Here is a 26,117-nt window from a genome sequence, read left to right on the forward strand (position 1 = left end):
ACCTGACAGGTATGTGTGTGTGTGTGTGTGTATCAGCTTTTATATGATTATGACACGTGAAATAAGCCATCCTTTGTTACGTTTATCCGTGACTTTACTCAACACACTGCATGAGTTGGTGCCAAAGTACTTTGGTTAAATTTTAATTAGGGGACATTTTTAAATGAGAGAATAAAATCCTCAACAAAAAACGCCCAGCCTGTTTAAGTTTTCGAGATGTTTTAAAAAGTTTCTGAAAGTGAGAGGGACGGGAGGAATGAGACAAGGATTGTGATGACTCCTGAGTAAAGATTTGACATGTTACATAGAGAATGGGTTTCTTTCTCCGGAGCTGGGAGCCACTGTAGCAAATGAACTAAGAAGCCATCATTTATTTTCTCTCTAAATCCCACTCACTGTTTCTGCTCCACTAACCTCCATTCCTTGCTCATGTACAAGACGTAAGCAGTCACATGCTCGTAACTGCAGGAATAATATTTACATTATATAGTCAGCTCTGTTTAGCGAGATTTAATTGTTGGTCATGTAATTTCATATGTATATAATTCTGAAATCTTGCTCAGAAATCTGCATACACAAAGCAGGTTTAGGTGCATAAGGGTTTTTCAGCCCTATCCCACAGTGAGGGGGGAAAAAAAGACAAGTTTCTTTGCCACAGAGGATTTCCGGGAGCTGTCATTGTGGCCCTGAGACAGCTCTGAATTTATCTGCAGGCTGTCGGTGGAATTAATACAGATAAGGTAAAAATATGACAAAAGTTTGAAAGTCTGTAGTCGAAAGGAAGCTCTCTCACTGCCTCGTTATATTAAAGAATAAGGCCAAAAGGGGGAAAATATATCTCTAATGGGTTGCATTTGGAGGCTTACAGAGTTTGGACGACACCCAAAGCCAATTATATCTGTGCTTTGTCCAAACTTAATCGGCACCCAGAGGTCTTTGAGCTTTTACATTTAATATTATAACACACTACAAAAAGTGTTTGTCGTGACACAGTACCCGTGTCCCTGCTTGTCTTTTGATGGGAGTGGGCCACTAGATGTTGGGCTTTTTTTTTTCTTCTTCTTTTTCTGTCATGTTAACAACTTGAGGCTCTTCCGGGTTTAATGCTGCAATAAAATGACTGTCAAGTTAAGGAGTGAAAGCATTTCAATTCAGATGGTAAAGTCAACATCTCATTCCCAAAACTGATTACTTAGGTTCAATTTTAAATCCAAAATAACTCAAAATAATGCAAGCCAAATGTTTGTGTCCCAGCAATCTGAAATATTTATTTTTAAATTGTGAGAAAAATATTTTGAAATATGTTTATTTAAGTGGGAGTGGGAGTACTGAAGTGCTCATCACCACTGAAATAATTGGCATTATATTTGAACACGTGGCTCACAGCAAAGAAAGACTGTCGACGTTTCTCCTTAAGGGAGTTTTGGTGTTTGCTTAAGCACATAATCCAAACATCCCTTTTAAGTTCCTTGGTTGTTCTAGATAAATGAGATTGTTGTGTCTGTAACCTCAAGCTTTTTGCTCATAGTATGTAAGTTAAAGTGTATGAATTGACATTATCACTTCCTGTCAACCGATCTGTAAATGCAATGCTCTGTCTCAGTCATTAACCCTGTTGTTTAAAAAACATAACACATTTCAGCAGTGAATTGTGAATTTATGATATGTAGATCTATTTTAGCCCTTCACATCAGTTGTCTAAAATGTAACAAAACTTGATCTGAATCTTATGATCCGAAATGCCAGTGGTTACTTTAGTCACCATGTAGGTAGAAGAGGAGCTTATTTTTGAATATGAAATAGGTTCCCGAATGTGACAGATGTCATTGGGTATTCAGCAAAACGTTTCACATCATGGTGTTACAAAGTCTGACTGTTCCTACAGCTTCTATGCTGCTTCTTTGCATACTTCTGGAAACATTTAACTGGCTCATCTGTTCTGGGAGTAACATAATCCAATATCTGGGTGGAATTGCTACCGTAATCTTCACAGTGTTGCGCTAAGAAGACATGACATCACTTTCAAGTTCTCATTGTTGGCAATAATTCAGTTCCTACAAGATGATCTGATAGTTCTTTGTGTTGTTCATCTGGCTCTGCATGTTAACATGAAGACTTTCTCTCCTTTTTTGGCTCAAAAATATATATACTTTTAACTTTAATATACATCTACTTATAAATACTTTAAAGGCAGGATATTATCTTCCTGAAGCAAAGCAATGGACACATTTTTCTCAAAGAAAGCATTCCTTAATCCATATTATATATCTCTCAGCCCTCGGATGGCGTGTTCAGAGGAGGAGGAATTGCCAAAAAAAACTATAAAATCAAATCCTATTAAAGCGCAATAAACAAGAAGACAGTAATCCATCCCACGCGTGCCTCTGCCAACTCTTAGCCAGGGCTCTCTTCGTAAAACACTGGCTACAGTTGTACAGAGTATTTACCCGTTACTTGCCCACTCATTCTCATCAGTGTAAATTAACTGTAATGTAGGTGTTTACCTACTGCAAAGTGGGCTTGATGCTTTCAGACAGAGCTAGAGGTGCTCGATTTTTAGTATGTCGTTATTGAGAGGGGAGGGGTTCATTAGCTTTATTATGAACTAGCCATATCACTTCTGTATATTCATGAAAAACATATTTTATGTATGAGATTGTTTTGGGATGCAGGCAGGTAAAGAACAGCAGCATGTGTATGTTTTGATGTTATAAGACAGCAGTGAAATGTTTCTAATTTTAAGTTAGAAAAAATAATATAGTAGTTATAATAGAAAAAAACAATATTTTACTTTAAGAGATAAATAGCCATTTAGCACCCCATGCTTGCGTCAACAGCATACTGTAACACAGGGTTATATTGATGAGCCTCTGCAGCTTTTGTTGGATTTTCAATAACAGTTGGGTGAGCTGGTGTGAGGTGCAGAAGGACCATCAGAGGTCTTTACCTTGACAGCTGCCCTTCTCAGTGAAATCACTATTGGTGCTGTATCACTATGGCAGCATTTAAGGCTGACCTCATATTCAGGATCCAATGACTCAGCATTATTATAACTGCAAAGTGGTCTTCCAGCAGGGTAACCCCATAGTGGACAAGAGGAAAGCTACCAATCCCATCTCATACGCATTAAGTTAATTGACTTTATGAAGAGAAACCAACCCTATATTGAGTGGATTTGTATCCATATCTGAGTTATGGTTTACATAAACTAAGAAGGGTTCTTTTGAGAGGTTATTTGCTGTGTAGTTATCAAACAACTGCTGCAAAATGTGTTTGACTGTCAACGCAATGAAGGCTGCTTGATGGTAAATATGTCTTTAAACTGTATGCTTTAGCTATAGATTGTGTAACCACTGTTATATTGGTTAATTGGACTGAGTAATTACAGAATTATTTGTATTTTGCCCAAATTAATATACTTTGCTGTTTGTGACAATATATTTTTCTTCATACATATGTTTTACAGTCTGGATACATATCTATACAAGCACAGATCATATGAGAAAAGCTGTATATTATAGGTCCAGTCTTGAGGTGTAGGATAATTGCATCTGTCATTGTGTCATACATGGCTTCGCACACCATCTTGTCTTGGCACTTAAATTGCTGCTATTGGTGATGGTCATTCACTCGCCTTATTGAATGTATAGACATGCCACAAGAACTCTATTCAAGTGGTCCACAGAAATGTATCACTGTTATCACTCTGCACACCTGCAAAATAACCTATTAGTGTTGTCCACTTTCGTTTAATAGGTTTGTTTTGGACTGAGAGATTGTACCTGGCTCTACTTTATGGATAACATAAGGTTCTGAAGTGCACATTTTATGTAAATATATAGAAGATTCTGACTACTTCTGGATAAGTGCCATGTTGTCTCTTTTACAATCAACTACCTAGCTAGATGCCAACCACCTACAGGAAAATGACGGACTCAACTATTTTATTTGACTTTTTGCACAGCAGAAATGCACAGAGACTTTCTCTGCCATGTAAGCTATCTTACTTTATCTCATCTTAAGTGTAAATATTACACAATCTGACAAAAGAGCACACAAAACAGAGAGCCATCAAGTTGGCAGACTGAAAGGTATTTGTCACAGATGATATTTTCCACCAGCAGATATATCAGCCCATGATATCCACTGTCACTAGCTAAAATTTCCACCTTGTAAACAATTTTCAGATGAGAGCTATTTAAAATGAGCTCTTTCTGTTTAAAATTTCAAAGAATGCCATCAAATTGCATGACACAGCAAAAAGCTATCACAGCTATTTAAACAGTGAAGTGTTTTTTATAGAACTGAACCAAATAGGTTTTTATTTAGAACTGAAAGCAGCTCTACCAGCCCTCTGTTCTAACCTGGTAAATTAATAGGAATTTACAGTACATTCAGAAATTTTCCATTTTTTCACATTTTGTTATTTAGCATAAGCCTGCAACATAGCAATGTGAAAAAAACTGAAGGGGTCTGAACGCTTTCTGAATGGACTGTACCTCTATTGTTGGAAGACTCTGATAGTAAGGGAAAAAAAGGCTAAGCAGTTTACCAAAAAAGATAGTTGCCACTTTTGAGTTTTAGACTGAATATTGTTGTTTAACGGGGAAATTGAAAGCTAAGAGCAGTGTGAAATTGGGAATTGGTATTTGCTTCAGAAATAGAGGAAGTACTTTCATGCTGTCCAGGATAAAACTAACTCTGATCCTTCCTTGTGAAAGTCTTGTGAAAGCACTAAAGCCTTCAACATCTGCTGGATACGCTGTAAACATGGTGAATGAGACCTGTTTAAGGTAGTCATTTTTGTTCCATGCCTTGACAAGAGAATAATAGCTCTTGTGTATACTTAAAAGGGGGAAATTGTGCTTCCGTATCAGTGTAACTTCAGTGCAGCTCACATCATTTTATTTCCCTCTCTCAGGTTCAGCGTTAATTCACGGTTACAACTGTCACACTGACACATTTCAATTACAGTGACAATTACACTGATAGAAACAGAGGGAGGAAGAGAGCGAAGAATGTGGGAGCTGTACAATTCAACTCACACCGCCTTAACGTGGAGTGTAGAAAAGGCTAACGTGTGTGTTCATCAGTGTGTTTGCAAGTTTGCACATAAATTTAATGAATTGAGACTACTGCTGCTTTTAATTGTGAATTCTTAATGTGATGGCCCAATGTAAAGTAATTATGTAGCCAACAGCCTCCACCTTGCTGTCTCAGCGTCATAAAAAAACTAGATGGTAGGTTTTTAGAATCAGCATCACCATGGGGTGGGGTACGCAAACACACACACTCACAAACACATGCATACACAATCAAACGAGGCCTGCAATGATAGCCAGATTCCTCATCATCACTACGATGAGTGAAGCTTCTGCTGTACCCAGACATTAACCCGCATGCATCTACAATTTTCTCAGGCTGACACTTCAATTAGGCTAATCCTGCCTGCATACAAAATGCTGCACTCCCCTCCTATCTGAACCAACGTTGCTGGAGACATGCCATGTTCATGTGCTTTTTTGCCCGCTCTGCATCACAAGTAGAGGAGCTTTTTCAGTGATGGAGGAGAGAATCCAGAACGATCGGTTCCACTTCCAGGCAGAAACACAAGAGGAGAGATGCAGGGAAGCAGAAAGAGGGGGAGGGAGGAAGAGAAAATGGTGGGCGGTTGAAGAAGGCCAAAAAAAGACAAAGTAGCCCTGCTGTGTGTTTCCTGCATTCATATATCCCACAGGCACATAGAAGACATGGAGGAAGCCTTTGGAAGCCTCCAGTCCAAGCTGTTGATATAATAAACAACTCTGTGGTGTTCCTACAGAGACGTCCACTGTCCTGGTTGGGGGTCTTAATTGTTTCAGTTGCGGTAAGGCACTTGAAAAAGGACTGTGAGAACAAAATAGTCCCAATTAGCAAGACAGGCAAACTTGAAAATTTGATCAACTACCCTGCCAGTATATGACAATGTTGATTTGTGTTTGCATGTGGTTTAACTGGAGTTGCACTTGACTGCAATTGAAATTGTCTTTGTGAATTATGTGGTATTGAGAGGGACAACACACATGTTGAAAAACCTTAATATAAAATTAGTTTACTAATGGTTCATGTCCATAATTGCTTGCAAAGACGTCTGATAAAATGTATTCCCGAAACACGGAGCAGTAGTAGCACTGAGCTTCATGTTGGGGAGGGATATTTTTGTCATTTGACTGGATGACTGCTGATTGCATGGCACTGTAACCCAGATGTAATAGACTCAACTTGGCATCTGAATTTGCCGAGACTGATTTGAGTGATACATAACATACAGTATTTATAACATGATTGCCAGTGGGTATGGCTGTGATGTTATGAATGCTAACAAGCAATGGCCTGAGAAAATGTCACAGATGGATCAGCAGCAGTTGGAGGAAGATCCACAAATATGTCCATCTGATTTAAGGTGATTTCTGCCATGTCAAGGCATGCAACATGTCAAGACAGTGGGAAAATGAGAGACAGTTTTGAGGACGGAATAAATTGTGTACCGATGCCATGCCATGATTTTGAATGTTTGTGTTAAAAATAGGATTTAAGTAAAGTTACAGAGTTCAGGAGAAGTCGCTATATTCCACCATTTTGTTTTCTCGTACTATACAGAACAGAGAAACACAGTTATTACCCACCAAGGTTGTATTCACTAATAATTTGGTTACAACTCCATGGCAAACATGACAAAGTAATCGCAACCATAGAATGCTGCTAAAATGCTAAAAAGATGGAGGCTAGGAGACTGTTTTTGTTTTGTATCACCTGTCACTCTATACTCTCAAGTGACCAAAGCTGTCAGCACTACATGGACACCCTGCCCCCACGTCCCCTTTATTTTACTCCCTCCATCGTTCCCTCTCTGGTATCTCTCCTCCCTGAGGCGGTACACTAGGACATCTAGGCCACCAGTGGGAATACAGTAGTTAATCTCTGCTAGTTAAATGCTCTTGTATGGCCCTGAGCAGTAGCAGTCAACCATCTCCTGGTTTCTGCTATACTCCCTCTCTGAGGAATCTGTTCAGGCCTATTTTAATGTATTTCATGGTAAAAAAGAAAACCTTATTTCAAGGTAATATTTAATATTTTTAAACTGAATTGATAGTTTGATTGGAAGTGTCAGTTTGTTTGTGGCTTCAGGGTTTCTAAGAAAAGAAAAAACAAGAAACAGTGCTTTCCCAGGGTGTAGCGGAGCACGTCATTTTTTCAGTGTAATTCCATTCTCTATCTGCCATCGTTTCTCATTTTACAAAGCGTAACATAGTTTTTCATGTGTCAATCACAATGTCCAGCAGGAATCCTCACACTCATTGTCGTGCACTTAATGGTTTACCACTTTTCGTGTCACAATACATTGATCGCCCCACACATAAACCATAGGCTAGCAGATGAAGGTACCACTAAATGTTTTTTAAATGATAACAATTTCTCTGCTTCAGTAGCCTCAGGTGGGAATCCCTGCCTCGCACAGAAAATGTAATCTGCCTCCGACTGCGCTGAAGGCCGGCGACTTTTAGCCTTGGCCTTCAATAGAGAATATGCTTTAACAACCTCTCTGGTGTAGGGCAAAAGAACTATTACCACTGTGATAGCAGTTGCAAGCGATGAAAGGTTGACTCAGTAGTCCTCTTGAATCAGCACTTTAAATTGAGTACATTTTGTCCACTATTCAGAGTGCTCAGAATTGCTAATGAATTGGCAAAGTTTGAAAAATATTAGCAAATGTATTGATGTCATCATGTTTTGATCATGAGGTGAAGCATTAAACTGAACTGTGTTGCGAATCCAAGTCTCAGGGGCCCAGGAAAACATACCAAACAATTCTGAATTATTCCTCATTACATCACTATACGTGCCTTTTTTGTAGCTCCTGCGGTTGAACATATCACTGCCTGACTCCAAGACTCTGCAGGACAACATGACAGCTTCATATTATCCCTGATAAAGTTTTATCCAATGTCAAAAGCAAAAGTACTGTGAACAAGACATTGGGAAAAAAAGATGGACAATATGAAAGCCTCGCTGTGTACGAGGAGCCCCCTAAAAGCACTCTTGCTGTGAAAAAAAATAGTTCCTTTGAGCAGAACTGTCTTCACTTTCAGCTGAAATTATATACACCCTGACAGTGAAATGACTACCAGCTGGTGAAGAGAAAAAAAAGGGGTTAAAGAAATATTTAATTTCATGACAGCTCTTTTTAATTACAACCCCCCACCCCCACCACCACCTCCAACTCCTCTACAGTGTTGCATTAAAGTTTGAACTTACACTTCCTCCACGTTTTTCCCATTATATGCAGGAAGCTGAATTTTCCCATTACAGTGAGTTAGTCACAGCCACTTTCAGTTAGCAGAGCTGCCATATGCGGAAGAGTTTTATCATCAGAATGTATTATGTAAGATTGACTGCAGGGTGGTGTGCAAAAAAAAAAAAAAAAAAGGAAACTCTTGCTATCAGCTCCTGGGTCTAAAATGGAAGAATCCTGTGCAGGGGTGGTCACGGGGCTAGAACCATTCAAATGGGCCAAGAGTGCTGATGCGTCCTATTTACCTTGTGGTAATGGATTTGTTTGTGGCCCAAACCCCCCTCCTGTCTCGAAGGAATATTGGGGGCTTAGCTCCATTCACTTTCTGCTGCCCTGGCCATTTATTTTGATTAGGGAATGAAGTCTTCCACACAGCCATACCCAGAATAATTGACATTGTGTCCTCTGAGGTCACAAAATATATACCCTTAGTACTTATCCCCTTGGTGAAGTGGCAGTGTATGAAAAGATTGCAGCTGAGCACCAAACTGAAGGTGCATTATTGCTTTAGGTTGCAACAAAAACCTGTCGGGGAGCTCGTAAATTAAATTTCCTGTTCTGTTTTTTTTTCCCAGCTTGACAGGATAATTGATGTGTGCTGTGAACTTCCAATTGGCTTCAACTAGCATATATATTTTGTATTTCTCTTTTGTTGTCAATCAGCTGTAAAAGGCCACTGGGGACACCACTATTTTTTATTTTTTTTTATTTTAGGTCATATTGGAAAATAATAAATAGCTCATCATTATTTAAGAACTTTGAACTTACTTAAGTTTTAATACAAAAATGGCAAATGGCAGAATGGCAATTCCCTGGTTCTAACTTAAAGAATGTGATTTTTATTTCCTGGTTTTCTTAGTCTTCTAATAGTGAACTAAATATCTTTTGAAAATCTTTTGAAACAAGACATTTGTGTCTAGCTTGTTGCAAGTGCATTTTTTTACTCTTTGCTTACATGACATACAACTGATCATGAATCGAAATAAACATCAGTTGCAGCTGTAGAGGTAATGTTGGTAAATGTTTTGCTGCTCTCACAGGGGAGATGTATATAGGAATGTTTTTGTAGATGTTCATGTTGTTGCTCAAATGCATGTATGCATTCTCAACAGCCAACTTAATTATCATCTCATTGTCTAACTAGAAACTTAAGAGTTTTAGTTACAAGATTGAATGCCCCCCCCCCCCCCCCCACACACACACACACACATACACACATACACACACACCACATTCAGAGATTAGTTCCTAAAAGTGCCCTGATGCATGTCCACTCCCAGATGAAGCCAAACAGGAATGAAGAGTGCAGAGGCAGAGAGAGAAGGGGAAGCAGATGGTCGGCCTACAGAGGTTCTGATCACAGGGATATTGGCAAGATGCTGAGCTGGAGAAATTAACCTTCAGAGGTTTTTACACTGCGGCAACTGTTGGCTCATGCTGGATCCGTCTCTAGCCCTCTCTCACTATCTCTTGTCGTTTCTCCAGTCAACCTTTTCTGAAGTCGTCTCTGTTCTATCCCTCTCCATTTCCATCAATTATTATCTCCCTATTTTCTCTCCACCTTGTTTTACTTGGTCACTCACTTGAAGAAACCCTCTCTCTTAAGTTAGCTAGTAATAATGGCCACTTCAGAGACAAACGAAAACACACTGATAAAGGCATTCTTTTAACAGCCTTATGTGTTTGTCCTCCTTTCCTTTCCTTTGCTGTTGCGGTGGTAACTTAAGGTCAAACCTTCCCTTTGTTTCTGAAGTAGCTCTAATGCGATGTGCAGACAAAGTCAATGTAGCGTTGGCAGCAGTGTCAGCTCTTATCTGGGTTTGTCATCATTGAACTGGGGGCTCGCTGGATTGAGGATTCCCATATGGATCATCATCATCATCCTGCTGCAGGGCATGGTGCCTGTCTTTCTGCTGCACAACAGCCTCCACCGTTCTGCCGGTATAAGGCCCCTGGGTTGTGCTTGCTCGCAGACCCATAGCTGTCCATTAAATTTGCAGCACACAGTCACTCCACTTGTTCTGCATTGTGCCTTCAGTCCAGTCAAGCCAAGAATCCGGGAAGTGCAATGTATGTTTACTCAGCTGCTTAGCTCTCAAGTTTAATATTAGCTTTGCTGGCAGCCAGCTGTGACTGTGAATTGGTGACAAGGGTGTGAGCTCTGCCCTTAACAAGAATATGAAATCACTGCTAAGATTTTTGCACTTGACATTGTAAACTCTAAACTGCTACAATATGGTATATATTCATGACGAAACTAATTTGGCTTTAGTTCACCCAGCAATTGACATTGGTATTTTTTTCCACTGCACCTGAAAATGTTATTGTGAGGCAAGCATTTGAATTTCAGTCCAAATTACAGGCCACTGAAGGAAGCTGTGGTCCTCGATATCACTGTGATCATTCTATTTATTTATTTTCGAGGTGTGGAAGGAGCTGTTTTTTAAATGCTGTAGAAAGAGCTTCAAATAAGAAACAAGGCCCTCTCCTGTTATCTTACAAATTCAAAATATGTTGCATCAAAGGACTGTAAATAGCACAACATTTTACATTTGTTGGAAGTGCAAATGTGTTTGATGCAAAATCTTATGAAGTTATGAATGAGATAAGACATAATAGCGATCCATGAATACAAATGAGGGGGTGAAAGAAAAAAATCTTATCTTCAGAATCAATTCAGATTCGAAAGAATTATTTTTTAATGATGTAATGCTGATGGTAAAGCAAAAGAAAAAAAACATCACCTCAAGGGCACCTCATATAATGAAGCATTATCTATTATTTTATTATTATTCAGCTATCCACAGCAATGTCAGTATGAAGATAGATACACGCAGAACATGATTCATGATTTAAAACTTTATCGAAAATTGGTCATAACCTGATCCACGAGTTGGTGAAGTGAGAGGTGATTGTTTATCAACGTAAGAACAGGGCAACAAAAAAGCAGTTAGGTGGTGGATGCTGTGAGTGTCAGATTCTTGATCAAAGTCACCTGTCAGCATAATTGATTTCTTTGAATAAGCAGTTATGTAATTATTTTTGCTGTTCAAGAAAATTGGGAGAAGGTTTTCTTCTCTCAGTGCTGAAAGAATAAAAAGAAATGTCTCATTCTTGAATCCCACTCACCATTGTTGACAACAGAGCCGCTCTGCTCCCCAGCTCTCATTTGGACATGTTTCATCAAATTTAGAATGTGGAAAATAAAGCATTAGGGGAGCAGAGCAAGCTGTCGTTGTTTAAGGGGGGAAAAGGGATAAATGAGAAATGGCTTGTGCGCAGTGTTGTGACTGGCTGGTTGGTTTCATAATTCTGCAAAAACTGCTGAGAGACGAAGACAGAACATCTGCTCCGCACATCTGAAGTGCAGTCTTCGGTGAAAAATAAAACCTGATGACAGTAGGAGTTGCTTATTTTGTTGTATTCTTGTCTGGTCTGAAGCAAACATCTGCACCGGCATGATTGCTCAAGGAATTTCTAAATTCATTGTGGCCAATTTTCATCAGCTTGTCAGATCCAAGATGAAGCAATAAGTGCTCTTGCCACGCAGTAATCTGTGAACGTTTTCCTACGTGTCATATGCAATTGTGTAAACACAGTAATATTATACTCTAGTATTCAGTGGAGTCTGTCTATAACCTGCTTACATTTTGTTGTCTGCTGTCTCTTCGTCTTTCTTGGTATTTTCTTCTTGGGCAGTCATGCCATGAACACATGATATCAGGGAGTGAGAGTAAATGCAGATAACATGCATGTATCTTGAAACAAAAAACAAGAAGTGTCAAATATCAGTATACTACATACATTATGTAAGGCGCTTCATGAACATTTCCTTTAAGGGACACTCAAATTGCTTGCTTTGGCAGATACAATACTTGAATTAAGTTGCATGTTCAGTTTGAGGTTTAATTTTAGGAAAACAAATATCAGCCAGCATACAACAGATCACATCCTCACTGCACATCATCTCTGTAGTTGTTGTAGTATGTCATTGTTTTTGACACATAATTTCCAACAATCCACAACAGCAGTTTATGTCTAAGACAGGTACTTGATGTTTATTACATTTCATCACAACTGTGATCTGCTATTGTGGACTAACATTTTGCAAAGCTTGTTATACATCAAAACTTTCCATGGTAGGAATAATGTTTCTCAAGCTCGGTGTCATACCTGACAACATCTGTCATTTGTTGTCATGAGGGATGATGTTTTCTAATTGACTGCATGGATAGTTTTCTGAATTCTGAATAACTTCTCTAGGCAAGCAGTTATTGACTTCCAAAGTGTTCCCCAGCTGTCATGCAGCTTAATATTGTTTTTAAATAAATCATTTTTTGTTCATGCAGTTCTCTCACTTCAGGCACTTTATTGTACTTTGAATATGGAATTTTAGGCTGTTGTTGTTTTTAGTTAGAGTAACATGTAGCCAGATTAAGAATAGATTATGTGTTCTTTTTCAGTAACCTCTGAAAAAGAATGACAATAAGTATATTATCATAGACAATGTAAAAATTAATAATTGAAAGTACAAAGTCCTAGCTATATTGAATTGCAATGGCCTGACTTCTTACATGTATATTTTGGAAAAACAGCAGAAAGCAGGAGTCTTTTTTAGTCACAAAGCAAATGTGCAGATAGATTTTCTTGTTATAAATATTTATGTTTCATATGGTAATACTAACAGTTATATCTTTGTGATGATGCTGTCATGATAACCAATTGTCCTCACCGTGTGACAATGCGTCCAGGATAGAGGCACAGTTGTTGCCAGTAATATAGACAGTGTAAATCCCAATTTATTCCGAGCAGCAGTTACTCATTTTGTTACTTGAGTGTTATATGTCCTACACAAGTTGTGTAGTTTAATAAGCAGCATATTAGCAGCCCAACAGCAGCACCTCAGTGTCTGAGCAGTTATGTGGGTCACCTGTGTTTTGGCAGCATTCACTGTAGTTACTGTATACATGTGAAATGAAAGAAAAAAAGCTTAAAAATATGCCTTAAGCAACAACTACATATGTAAAGCACATGTTTTGTAGTGAGCTGTACTGCTTTAAATAGAAGCATTATTTTGCATAAATACATTTGTGGAGATGGTACTGGCTCTTTATATTTTTAATTTGTATGCATACTGTGTGTGTGTGTGTGTGTGTGTGTATATATGTGTGTATATATGTGTGTATAAATGTGTATGACTTTATATTGGTACATATTTCATTTACCAATGATAATGATATACATTACCAGAGAAGATGCATCTCCCCCAATAGTTTTTATCCAAACCAGTACATGTCTAGTCTATACATTCAATCATAATATTAAACACATTTAATATGATTCATGGTTGTGACCTCACTTGTGGTCAATGGTTTTACACATCTTATACTTTTATATAGTGAATACATAAACAGTAGATGAGAGGCAGAAACAAACAGCAAGAAACTGTAAAACTGTGTAACTGCACTTATTACGATTGAACTGTGGTTTTAATTCTGAGTCACAGCACCACATGACTTTGTCACTAGGGTGAACAAAATCTGTGTTAAAAAACAAGGCAGCTTTGAAAACATTGCACTTCATCTGTCAAAGGTTCCCCTGATGATTCATTGTGGCTGACATCAGTGACAGAAAAACCAGAGCGATGGAAATCTATTCAAATGTGGTGAGGCTCAATTTCCCCTTTCATGAGAGAACTGTGGATAATATGTTGGCCCCAGACCAGTAGGGGGTAAAATAGCTTCATCAGTCTTTTCGAGTCAAAGTGAGGTGGAGGGAAACAAGTGAAACGCCGATGCATAACACTGACATTTTTTAATAGAATTCATTTATAACAAATGGAACTTGTGTCAGCAAAGAACTGATTTTCATACAGACTTCTTTCGCCACCAATGGTAACCTAAGTAAGAAAATAAAAAGCACTCCTTTCATTCAGAAAAAGAAACATTTTACGCTTACAACTAATCAGAGGTAATTGTATGATCTTTTTAACAAGCCATTTTTTTTACAATTTCATTATTTAATTTTTCAGTCTATGCATCCAAACGAGAGATAGATAGAGAGAGCAGAGAACACAACGTTTATTTCTGTTAATGACACTCCAAGCTTGAATGGCAAAGCCACAAGAACAGATGGTTGTGGGACAGATTTTTCTGAAGTCATCTGCTGGAGTAACCATGGCATCAGAATGGATGCTCTTTTTCGCCACAAACTTTTTTTTGTCTTTTTCAAGAGTTGATACCTTTTTTTGTGTTATTTACATACACACAAAGTGAACGTTTAAGGAGATTTTTTTATAGATGGGTTCAAGTAATATATTATTGGGTTTAGAATCAATAGGGCAGTGCATAGTACAAAGATAGAGAAAGTGCAAATCTTCCTACCAGGCCAGCTTTGGCCATTCTGCAATGTTTCACCATGCATACGAAAAATCAATAAAAACAAAAAAAAAAGAGGAAAAACTGAGATGAGAAAATAAACATGTTCCGAGACTTGAACATAATGTAACATTAGCCACCATGAGGTTAAATAATAGCACTTATATCTCAAAATTATGACAAAAGTAATCCGTTAAGCAGTGGACAAAAATAAAACACATAGCTGCTTGAGTTAACAAGGGAAAGAAAGCACCTGGAATGCACATCCACAAAGCCATCAAAGAGGGTACAGAGAAGTTAACGATGCTGCTCAACATAAAGACTGAAACATAACCAAACTAAACCCTTAGTGTCTAACTGTTATGTCATAAAAAAGACATGGCACACTGGATTGTCAGGATAACAGAACCAATATTTTGTTTGGAGTTTATATTTCTCTATATATGCTCTCGGTAGTGACACACATGAAGTTGATAATTCAAACCTAAGGCATGAAGAAGAAACCCTTCGGTGATGACCTGTGCATTAGGCATTCTTTTTGACCAAATCAGTTTTTACCGTAGATTGACAAAGCATTTTAAGATCTGAATACGCTGTACTTTACTGTCGTAAAATCTGATCATAGTCACAATAGGTTAAAAGCTCATTAACTTTATGTTGGGCCTTGACACATGTACTATATGGACTTTTACCTCATCCGCTTTAGTTCTGAGACCAATATTCTGTTATCTCATCCCCAGCTGCATGTTAGAACATTTTAAATAATATGCATTGTAGCTATTGTGTATTCTTGACTGTTTTCTGTAGAGGTCAGTGATATATAAAGTATTTTATTCTAATTCACTCAGCCACAATAAGGCCACTGAAAATGAAAAATATGAGCTTTGAAATGTTCTTATTTGCATATATAATCTCATCATGTGACAAATGAATACTAAAGGTAAATAAACTATACAATTACAATTACATTTACACTAAATGCCTAGATTACTATAAGGATACATTTATATGTTAAATGAAACATTATAAAAACAGGCATAAATATAAGGCACTCTAAATGCAAAAGGAAAAGAAAAATGCCATTACCATCGAATGCTTTAAAGAACCACAAGAAAGTGATGTCTTTGTACCTTGCCCTATTGTGTGGCGCGAGCGGTGAGTGCGGCTGTGTGACCCCTCTGCCTCTAATTACAGACCGTATGAGAGTTTGAAAAAAATGCACCAGTGATGCTTTGACTGGCATCTGACATTCCCACTCCCACACGTAACTTGCGGGGGGAACAGCAATGTCATGAGTGAATAACATATCCACATAAAACCCTATCTAAAAACACACATATTTATTGCACAAGAAAAGATGCACTGAATCAGAATACAATTTTGTCCTACTGATGTGCATTCCAGTGAAAAATATCTTCATTTCCCCCATAGCACACAACTCTCAATTTGGAAGCTTTCATAGACATTCCATATTTTATATACTTTTTACTCATAAATTATGTACTTTATCAATATATTTAGAATGTTTATGGTTTAATATATATTTTACATATATTTGACAATCTGTACCATATATTCATATATCTATATAACTTATCCAATTCATCAGGTTCTCTCTTATCATCATTCTAACATGGAAGAACTAAGATAATCGGTAGCAGCAACTTCATACTTTGCTCATCCCTGTTGATTCCACAAAGCCCCAGTTTATCTTATGGGAGTAATTAAGTTACCATGTATGTGATCATGGACAAAAACAAACAGAAAAATCAAGACCAAAAAATAACTCTTGGACAAAGTTAGATTTTGGTAGTGTGAATTCCGTTCTGTGCACTAAGTGCAACAAAATGAGGGGAAATAACAAATAAACAAAATAATTAAAAAAAAAAGCAAAGAGATTCTCTGCAAAACAGCACATACGTCAGAACAGTTCTACAGCTTTAAAAAAAATTAACATTTACGTAAATACATTTTATCACTTTTTTCCAAGTGATAAATTTGTGTAAAAAAAGGAAATTCACACAGTTCAAAAAAAGCACATCAGCTGTATAATAAAGTACTAAAAAACTAAATCAATAATTTTTATTTATTTCATAGATCATTCTAACTTTACCTTCTCCCAAAATTTAGATGATGAACATTGTGACAGGAAAAGGGGTATTTATTCATTATTACTTTAAGTCTGTCCTGCTGTTGTGGACCAAGCATTGTCTTCTTTTTCGATGGGTTGTCTGTGTGTACTTGATTGTGAAACAGATTTTTTTTCTCTTTACAATGTGCATCAAGTTTTTTTTCCCCGCAATTCTGTGTGCCTCCAATGCCTCTCGTAATGGTTCATAATCACTGATGCATTTCTGACGATGTCATTATTGTTCATTTTACTTTTTTGTTGTGTTGGTTTCATTCAGTTATATGAGCCCCAAAATGAATCCTTGAAGCAAAAGAGAAAGGTAATTCCATACGATGCCTCAACAGTCAGGATTCCCTCACTTTGTCTCAAGGCGAGGTTTTCTTGGGGTTGGGAAATACTTGGTCCTCCAGGAATCATCTTTTTCATTTTTTGACATGTCTCACATCCAACACTTAATGAGTTGTTAGCAAGGAGTTAAGGAGTACTTTCTCAAGCAGGAATTTATGGCTCAGAAGAGAGGCTCACTGGGTTTTCTTTCCAAAGGGCCCTCTGCTTTTTTCTTCCAATACTGGGTCTTTTACGTTGCATAGTGATCAAAGCTTCCCAGGTACTCCAAGCCAGCTCTGTAGCAGAACTGGTATTGATCCTGGAAACAAAGAAGAGAAGTCTTTAGATGGACTGCCTGTGTAGCATCTTGATACTGAATCTTCTGTATCACTTTTTGGTCCGTTGCGCTTCAATCACAACTGTTACCAGTGTATATACAAGAGCCACATGAAATGTGTGAGCTGTCATTAATATTAAAACTAACTAACTATTAGAACTGAAACATTTTCGACAGAAGTGCAGTTTCAGAGGTGTGTGAGAACACATTGGCCAGTCTTTCTGGAATGGTGAGATGAAATTGCAGATGAGAGAAGATAAAACTACTCTAGATTGGCTTAGCTACTAAATAAATCATAGTCTTTAACAGAGACCTGCTTTAGTTAATCTGTTTGGCTCAAGAGGAAACTTGGAATCTCACCAGACCTTTCAGGCAAATGGAGTACACCATCAAAATTAATATCATAGTAACTGAATCCATGTGTAGTCTGTAGTGTCACAAAACCTAAAGTAGCTTCATTACTACCTCAGTACAGTTTGCGAGTTAGGTTTTCTTTGCAAGTGCAGTGCAGTGGAAAAAATGTCTCACCTCTGTCTGCACCATAGCTGGTCTCTGTGTCCGTAACATTTTCACTGTCTGAAAGATGTCTACTACCCCCTCGTATCTCATTCGTTCCAAGACGATGCTGAGGGTGATGAAAACTCCAGTTCTACCAACACCCGCGCTGTGCAAGAGAGATCAACAGGGCAGCAATGTCAATGTTGAGGCCATAGAAATTAGATAATTATAAAAATTGTTTTCTCTAAATCAAAACAGTCTACCAGTATGCTAATTTGATGTATGTGTACATGATTTCTGTTTTTCCTTTGCTGTTGATGGAAAATAGTCTTTTTTTTTTTTTTTTTTTTTTTAAAACATTTGCAGCTCAAGAGATATATGCATTTAGTTTAATTTGCTGCAGAATGTAACTGATATAATTAACAGAGTTATACCAGTTGGTCACTTACCTACAATGGACTGAGATAGGCCCATCTTGGCCAAACTGCTCTTTTGTTTTATGTACTTGGCCAATGAAATCGATGAAGCCCTCTCCTGATTTTGGCACTCCTTGTTCAGGCCAGTCTGTGAACTGAAACTGCCTTACTGTCCGTGACTGTCCATCCTGGAAAAACAGGATGGGAAAAATAGAAAGAATGTACAAATTGGACATCACTCAGAAATATGGAAAATTGGCAACAAAAAACTGAAATGAAACAGTCTGAGTTATTTTGCAGACAGTGAACCAATGGCAGTTCTTTCCATGACCATCTCCATCATAATGATTCACGCCTTTGTGGGTTTTACAGTGCAAGAGAGCATTCTTGAAAAAATCTGGGAGCGCAGGTGCCAAGTTTAAAGCATCAGAGAAAAATGTTTTGTCATTAGAGTTATTAGAGAGCCTGTCATTTTACCTGAATGTATTAAACATGAACACTAAAGATGCTAATTCCTTTGATGTGCTACCCTCGACAGGGTGCTTGGAGAATCGACTTTGAGGGTGTGCATTACTTAAGTGATATTGTATCCTCTTGATAAGGAAAGCAATCCCATTGACGAAACAGTGTAACATGCACTACAAAGGGAGCCTGCACTATTTATCTGTGTAAGCCTTTGATGGAATTAAAAACTCTGGCAGCTGACTGCTGCCGGCACCACATTTGTTTTTACACATTGACATGTGTCATAAGTCCTACAAATATATATTTATGCTTATGTTACACTTAGGGCCATAGTTTGGTATAAACAAATATTTGATAGAATGCCAAAATTCTGATCTAATAACTACTGCACTGTTAAATCAAGTCAGTGTGTTCAGTACATTCAGAAATGTTACATGAAACATGTTCTGTGAAACTATGTCTGCTTACCCTGGCATCAGTCACTTTGAACTCTCTCAGGATATACTGGGGCATGTTATACTCGGCCATGGGGTCCACCACAAAGTACTGGTATCTGGCCGACCTTTCCGCTGGCCAGTACTGGTGGCATTTTTCCTGTAGGGAGTGAAAAATAGAATACCACAGTGAGTCACAGCATTCCCTTCAAACATGAGCTTCATTCCCAGAAATCTTGTCATTGTAATCTCATGGCTGAATCTATGTATTGTACTTCATACAAGGTTTTTGTAATAACATGTTCCCTCTGTGTTGTGTTGCCAGACAAACAGATAAGAAAATAAGCACATGCATACCCTGCCCATTTCTCTAAGCTTGGTGAGCATAACGACGATGGTGGAGTTGTGCTCCCAGAGCATTCTCCAGAAATCCTCTGTGGTCTCTGCCAATGGTCCCTGCGTGGCAATATAGGCTTTCTGTTGCCTATGGGAATGCAATAACACGTGATGGAAAAAGTGTGATACTATTATCATAGAAATACATTTGAACTTCCACTATTAATGGTTTGAAGATTAAATACAGATGTAAAAAGAGCCATATTTGCAATGATTGACAGAAAACATGGCATTGGCTCTTGTCTCGTATAAATCCACTGAGACTAAATCAATATTATGAATATGCAGTATTATATACTGTTGATCTGATTAGCAATGGGTGTCAGAATACTTGAGCACTTACCTGTACCCATCAATGAAACTGGCATTGATGTAGTCAGAGCCCTCAACTCCTCGAATGGGCTGAAGACACACTCGTGTGGACTCGTATGGCATTATGTTAACAAGGCGGTTCTTGAACTTGTTGCAGGGGAGATTGGCACTGATGAATCGTGATGTGTGGGCTTTAGTGTTAGCTAAACGCTGCATGGGAGAAAGAGAAGAATAAATAAGCATACTGCTGCCAGGTTAGGAGCACTGACATTTTGGTGTTTCTTTATTTCCCTGGCGTCAGACTGTGTTTGACACTAAAGGTGGATCGTACATGATAAAGATCAGAAAACTATGAACAATCGCATGCCTTGAGAGTAGGGAAGAATCCTAAGTATAATAAACTGAACATAGCGGGTGATGAAATCCACACTATAATGGCTCATAGTGTACTGTGGTTATATGCTATTTCACCTAACCATAAAGTATGGAAATGGCATTAAAGTGATTACTATCACAGCTTGCCTTTGCTCGGAAAAAAATGGCATGTTATGATGAACAGACAGGGAAATGGATACCTAAGCGAGTCTGGGGTGGACAGAAGTGCCAAGTAATCTAACCTGCTTATCATCATCCACTGGAATCAGCATCCTTCACAGAGCAAGGAAGTAGGTGCGTGACAAGCAAGGCAATACCATGCATACAGCACCGCCACAGACTGCAATGGGCTGAATAAGGTTGGTGGAGCCTCTCATTGTTAATGCGGAGTGTATTGCTCAAGTCCCTCTGGCAACTGTTCTGTGGCTGGGAAAACCTATGTTTGGCGTTTTCATGTAAACCGAGACCCTGTTACCAAAGGAAGGGGAGCTATGGGAAGGGGGAAACAGAAAGGGGAAATTTATCCTATGTTGTATTACACAAGTGAGTGAACTAAAGGGAATAGAGAGGAAACCACAGGCCCCATGCTGTCTGGTGAGCCTAATGGTAAGTGGAAGAGTTTGGCCATTCTCTGTACGACTTCCATTCTGTGACATTGGGGCCTGCGTGTGACTTGGGACAAAGGGTGCCAGTGGGATGCTTGTAAATTCTTGCTACATATGGAAAGTTGCTTCTTTAAAACTTTACATCAGGTGTGGTTTGCAATATTCAGATTACATTGTGAAAAATTAAAGCAAAAAACATTGCTTTTTAGAATAAGTACACAGTTTGTACCTTGAACTCAAGTTCCATGCCGGTGACATTCTCTCCACCCTCTATCTGCGTCAGTTTCTGGATGTAGGCGTATAGGTTTCTGGCGGGCACTTCGGTGGTGCCGCAGTTGACGGCCTCCTGGAGTGCGTCATGTATGAAGACATACTGGTCCTCTGTCTGCACCATGTAGTTGCGCTGGGCACGCATTAGCGTTACATGCCCGTAGATGTCCACAGTCTTCTCGTGCTTGATACGTTCCAGCATGGCATCAATCACGATGAAGCAGCCTGTCCGTCCCACCCCAGCACTGTAATTAAACACAAGATCAATAAGGAATATGAATGGGATTGTATTCTCAGTTGTAGCTTTAAAAGAGAGGCTAGTTCCAAATTTTATAGAAAAACAGATGTATAGAAAGGTCCCTAATTTGACATGTTTGTGCTTCTGTATCATAACCTCTGCAAATCTTATGTGTCCGACTATATTTGATCCCCAGTGACAGACATGAAGGGCGGTTCATGTAAGGGGTTTGACGAATTCACTTTCTCCCAGTGATGAGGCAAAAAGGTAAACTCTTTGTGCCAAGTTTGCCACTGTAGGACAGACCATTTGGCTTGGTGTGTAATTAAATCTGAAGTGGCACTGTGTGGAGAAGAGGGCTTGGCAGTCAAAGCCTTCAGTGGGCTCACTGCTGGCTTAGCAATCTAGTCTCTTCCCTCTAGACCCCACCTGTGCTCTCCAACCCATCAGGGCTAATCACTTATGCAACAGCAACATTTAACCTTTATGTCATAGTTCCGAAAAGTGCCACTACAACAAATGCACACACAAATGTGGATACACAGTCGCAATTTTGAGAGCATGATTTTTTGAGGGCTTCGTTAATGTGCTGCGCAACTTCTGAGAAGTGCAGCTGACTTCAATTAATGCCATTAGATTAGCACAGTGCACCTAAATGGCATAAGAGCTTTAGAAGAGGCACTGAAAGGCAGGTCTCTTCATTAAGATTCACATCGGCAGATTTTTACATTAGTGAGAAAAATGCACAAGTGAAAAAGCACTCTGACAAAGAGAGGAGATGTTTTACTGTTTCTCTTTGACCTCTCCTTGCAGGCCAGCTTGAGACATGTGGTATAAATTTAGCCCTCTTTTGCAGACTGCTGACGAATTAAGAAAGCTCACCCTTGCACATTACATGTTTTAATAGCACAAGCCTCAGCACAGATGTTTTCTCATGACAATTTATTTACCATGGGGTGACAGGGTGGTGCTAAATCTTGTTTGTTAACTCTCCTCCCGCAAAACATGGCATTGACAAGACAACTCCTTGCACTCCAAAGTAAATAGGTTATTCAATCCATTAAGCTGACATGCCTACGAGGTGCGAGACATGCTCTCGTGCCTCCTCCTTCTGATGAAGCATTTGTTTTTCATTTGTTCTGAGCAACAGGGAAAGGTTTGAGAAGGAAAACTCAAGAGGGAGTAAAGTTAGTCCCTCAGGGACAAGTCTGGTTAATGTGCCATGCTGCACTGGAACTGTGCTGCGAATGGAATAAAGACACATATAGGAGTCATTGGCTTTAACAAATGATCTGATGATCACTTTCAAAATGGCTGACATTGGCTGAATGAAACTTAACTCTTTTGTTTTGACAAAACTCTTCACAGCTTTAGGTCGGATTCCAAAATGTGCATGTGAGTGCAAGAGAGAATCGGGCAGCAAAGAAATGTGAAAATGTCTAAGGGATATTTGAAGAATGAATCACTTCCAGGTTTGAGAACACCTCAGCCCTTGGGCGGGCAATACAGAAAGTAGAAGAGATTTCTCCCGTTACCCCAGCTGCTTCCAATCTGAAAACATTTTACAGTGCAGACCTGAATGTGGGAGAGTGATGACCTGCGAGAGAGTAAGTGACAGGGTGACAGCACTGAGCTAGAGAGATGGAGACAGAGGAAGATGAGGAATGGGGGAGAGAGGTGTGGAGAAGGAAGGTAGAGTTGTGTGGAGAGAGATGCTGCAAGTTATCTAGAAGTTGTCGTTCTCAAGTTAGTTTTCTAAAAGACTGAGCTGCAGGAATATATATTAACCAAAATTTTTCAAAAATGTAAGACCGGAAAAGGCTAGAAACATGTGTAATACTCCTTTTATTGACAAGTTATGGTGTGTGTAGTGGGGTGAGGTGGTGCAGAAAGCCGTCAGTACATTTGGCAGTTGAAGGGGAGCTGGCGAACTGCACTAATGACCTGACACTGCCTTTTCAGCCAGTCAAGACCAGCTGCTTTGGACATCGACACACATTAAGTGTCAGACTAATTTGCTTTCCAGGAGTTTAGGGAATGGGAGAAAAAGTGCAGTGTAAAATACAGCTGCAATGAGTACCGAGAAGATAAAGCATGAACAGCAGTGAAAGCAATTACATATGTATTGTTACCAAATCTCTTGCTGTCAGCTAACCTGTCACCATTTCCCTACTCTGCTTATTGAACACACATAGACTCACCAGGATCACTGCATAACTGCTAATGGAGTCAATAATAATTTTAGTCTTTTGCGTGTGTGAATACTTTTCAAAATGTGGTAAGTAAACTTGGAGGTATGGAATTGTTTTTTCAAACAGGCTTGCCCCAGTTAGTGCACTTTTTAGGTTTAGCCACTTTCCTTAAGAAACCCCCTGAGAATGTTGTCTGCTGATCTTTGTCCGTTGTGAGATGGCAACAGCAGTGGAAGTATTTGTCTTGCATGCACATATGCTATGAGAGAGGTGGCGTTTTGTGACAGTGCTCCTGTCCCTTTCCTTCCCTGTATTTCAATCAAAAAAGTTTAAGCCTCTGGAAGAGCATTTCAACTCTTTAAGGTTTGATGAAAATTTGGAGGTTTGATTTTTCCACCAGCCATGTATTGGGTTCCCCCCCGGTACTACAGCCTTGGTGAAGCTAGGCTTTTTTGCTGTATCAGGTCTTTGATGTTGATGATGGGGCGGCCAGTGTTTGAACATGACTTAAATCTTTTATTGTAGGAAAAGCATTGCTGCATTGACGGCTATGTGTTGAAAGGAAGTGTCTGTTGAACCTCTGAACCTCTGTCTAGACACTCAATATTGCTGGCATGTCTATTGAAATGTGTGAAATTACTCTTGAAATGTAATCCAGTCTGCTGTTGTATGTCAGTATGGACAACAGACAATGGCCTTTTGCCAGCATGCTAGTTGTTTGCATTTGTCTTCAGCAACAAATGTAAGTGAAAAGCATTAGCCAAAAAGAATACATGCTGCATTATTTGCCACCTACCGCAATAATACACAGTAAAGAGAAGAAAAACGAGGAAATATAACTTGGCTTTCAGTTGAATTCTTTGAAACTGTGGGTTGTTCTATCAAAAGTTTCCCTTCCAAGTTCAATGATATCCATGACATTCAATCATGTCCCTTTGACCTCCTCTGTGACCTCACAACGCCTGGGTAGCCCTTTAGCTGGAAGAGCAAAATGCTCCCTGACCTGTGGGTTAGTGAAAACAGTAGGAACTAGGAAATCATGAAACATGCTATAATGTCCCTGAGAGGCCAATTTCACAAAATGTACTGTGATCTCACCTTGTGAGAAGTGCTTTGTGGAGGAAACATATGAATGCATTTTGATAACTTCTCTAATAGATAACTCCTGTGGAGGGATGCATTAGCCACCCACTAAACTAAATGTTTAGAAAGTCCCATAAGCAAGTTCACAAAATGCTCTGATTTCTGCTTGTATGAAAATTTCTGAGCCTTAATCTAAGTTCACAGTTAGCTTTCTGGCACTTTGTGATCAATTCTCTGGCTTACAAGGAAAATTTTCACTGATACAAGAGAAAAAAACGATGAACGAATGATTCTTTTGACAAATTGGAGCAATTTAAGTTTGTACTACGACAAATGAAATACAAAACTCTTCTTATAACTCTTGCTGTGTGAATTGCTGAACATTGGAAAAATCTCATGCTGTAACCTAAAATGTCACATCTAAAATGTAAAGCTAAAGTCTGAGTAAGAGATGGTTCACCTGCTATTTTTTTGTCTGCATCATCAAAATGTGAAGATTAAAGAATTGTTATTGAACTCCAGTGGCGTGTGGGACACACAAGTGATTCAGGGAAATTTTGCAATAGGTTGAGTCACTTTTTGTTTGAGAGATGGATGTAGTTTATAGATGCCTGTCTGATGTTCTTCATTTTACAGTGCAAAATCCCCATGCTGCTGTGTCTATGTGGATTAAAATGGGTAAAATGAGGGGTGGTTAGATGTAAGGATCTGGGTGTCCCATTAGTCAGGAGATAATGGTATGGTGCCTATGATAAAATAACAAGTTTATAATTAGTGACTTAGAGAGCATGGAAATTATGTACAGTTTATTTTGAAATGTTCTAACTTTAAGCTCATAAGCCTTCACAGAAAACAAAAATAAGCAATCGAGGGCTCTAGATTTGTTTTATGTCTTTATGGTCTTTACATAAAGCATGTACATATGTGGTAAGCAATTTTTGGCACACCATCTGATTAATCAATCACTCAAGAGACTGTACCATGCTGTTAATTATGGACAGCAAAGGCTTTTTCATTTAGCTTTTGTTTAGTCCTTTCTGCATGTGCATAAACAGCTTCAGCAAAATAAAAATCTGTGTTGATTTTTATTGTACAAAATATCTTTATCTACAAAATATCTCTGCCTAAGCACTTACCACTCAGAATATTATTTTATAAGTGAGTAAATATAAAAGATGGCTCTATTTAAAATTGTGGTCAAACATGAAGAGAGGAAATGCCTCTTAAGGGATTTGTAGCTTGGAAATGACTGTATCTGATAGGGAGCCAGAGGAATTAAAACCTCCCATCTGCAGAGTGACATTAATTCCTGCATTCTGCTTCATTGTA

The 26,117-nt window shown here is 38.7% G+C and overlaps 1 protein-coding gene across 15 annotated transcripts in view; it reads right to left on the minus strand.

The window, feature by feature from the left end:
- Window positions 1–14,131: 14,131 nt before the first annotated feature.
- ptprda (protein tyrosine phosphatase receptor type Da) overlaps window positions 14,132–26,117 on the minus strand; it is a 354,362-nt gene continuing 342,376 nt past the window's right edge. For all 15 annotated transcript variants that reach the window (XM_087177922.1, XM_087177921.1, XM_087177923.1 and 12 more), the window contains 7 exons: window positions 21,235–21,520; window positions 20,057–20,235; window positions 19,675–19,801; window positions 19,352–19,477; window positions 18,452–18,606; window positions 18,033–18,168; window positions 14,132–17,486 (listed from right to left, as the gene is read on the minus strand). In XM_087177922.1, coding sequence (XP_087034048.1) covers window positions 17,418–17,486; window positions 18,033–18,168; window positions 18,452–18,606; window positions 19,352–19,477; window positions 19,675–19,801; window positions 20,057–20,235; window positions 21,235–21,520 — 1,078 coding nt within the window. In that variant the 3' untranslated portion in view covers window positions 14,132–17,417. The remainder of the gene's footprint in view (window positions 17,487–18,032; window positions 18,169–18,451; window positions 18,607–19,351; window positions 19,478–19,674; window positions 19,802–20,056; window positions 20,236–21,234; window positions 21,521–26,117) is intronic.

The sequence above is a fragment of the Seriola lalandi genome, unplaced genomic scaffold, assembly GCF_002814215.2.
Source record: "Seriola lalandi dorsalis isolate HSWRI2012SDOR001 ecotype SW California unplaced genomic scaffold, Sedor1 jcf7180002054663, whole genome shotgun sequence".
Taxonomy (NCBI): domain Eukaryota; kingdom Metazoa; phylum Chordata; class Actinopteri; order Carangiformes; family Carangidae; genus Seriola; species Seriola lalandi.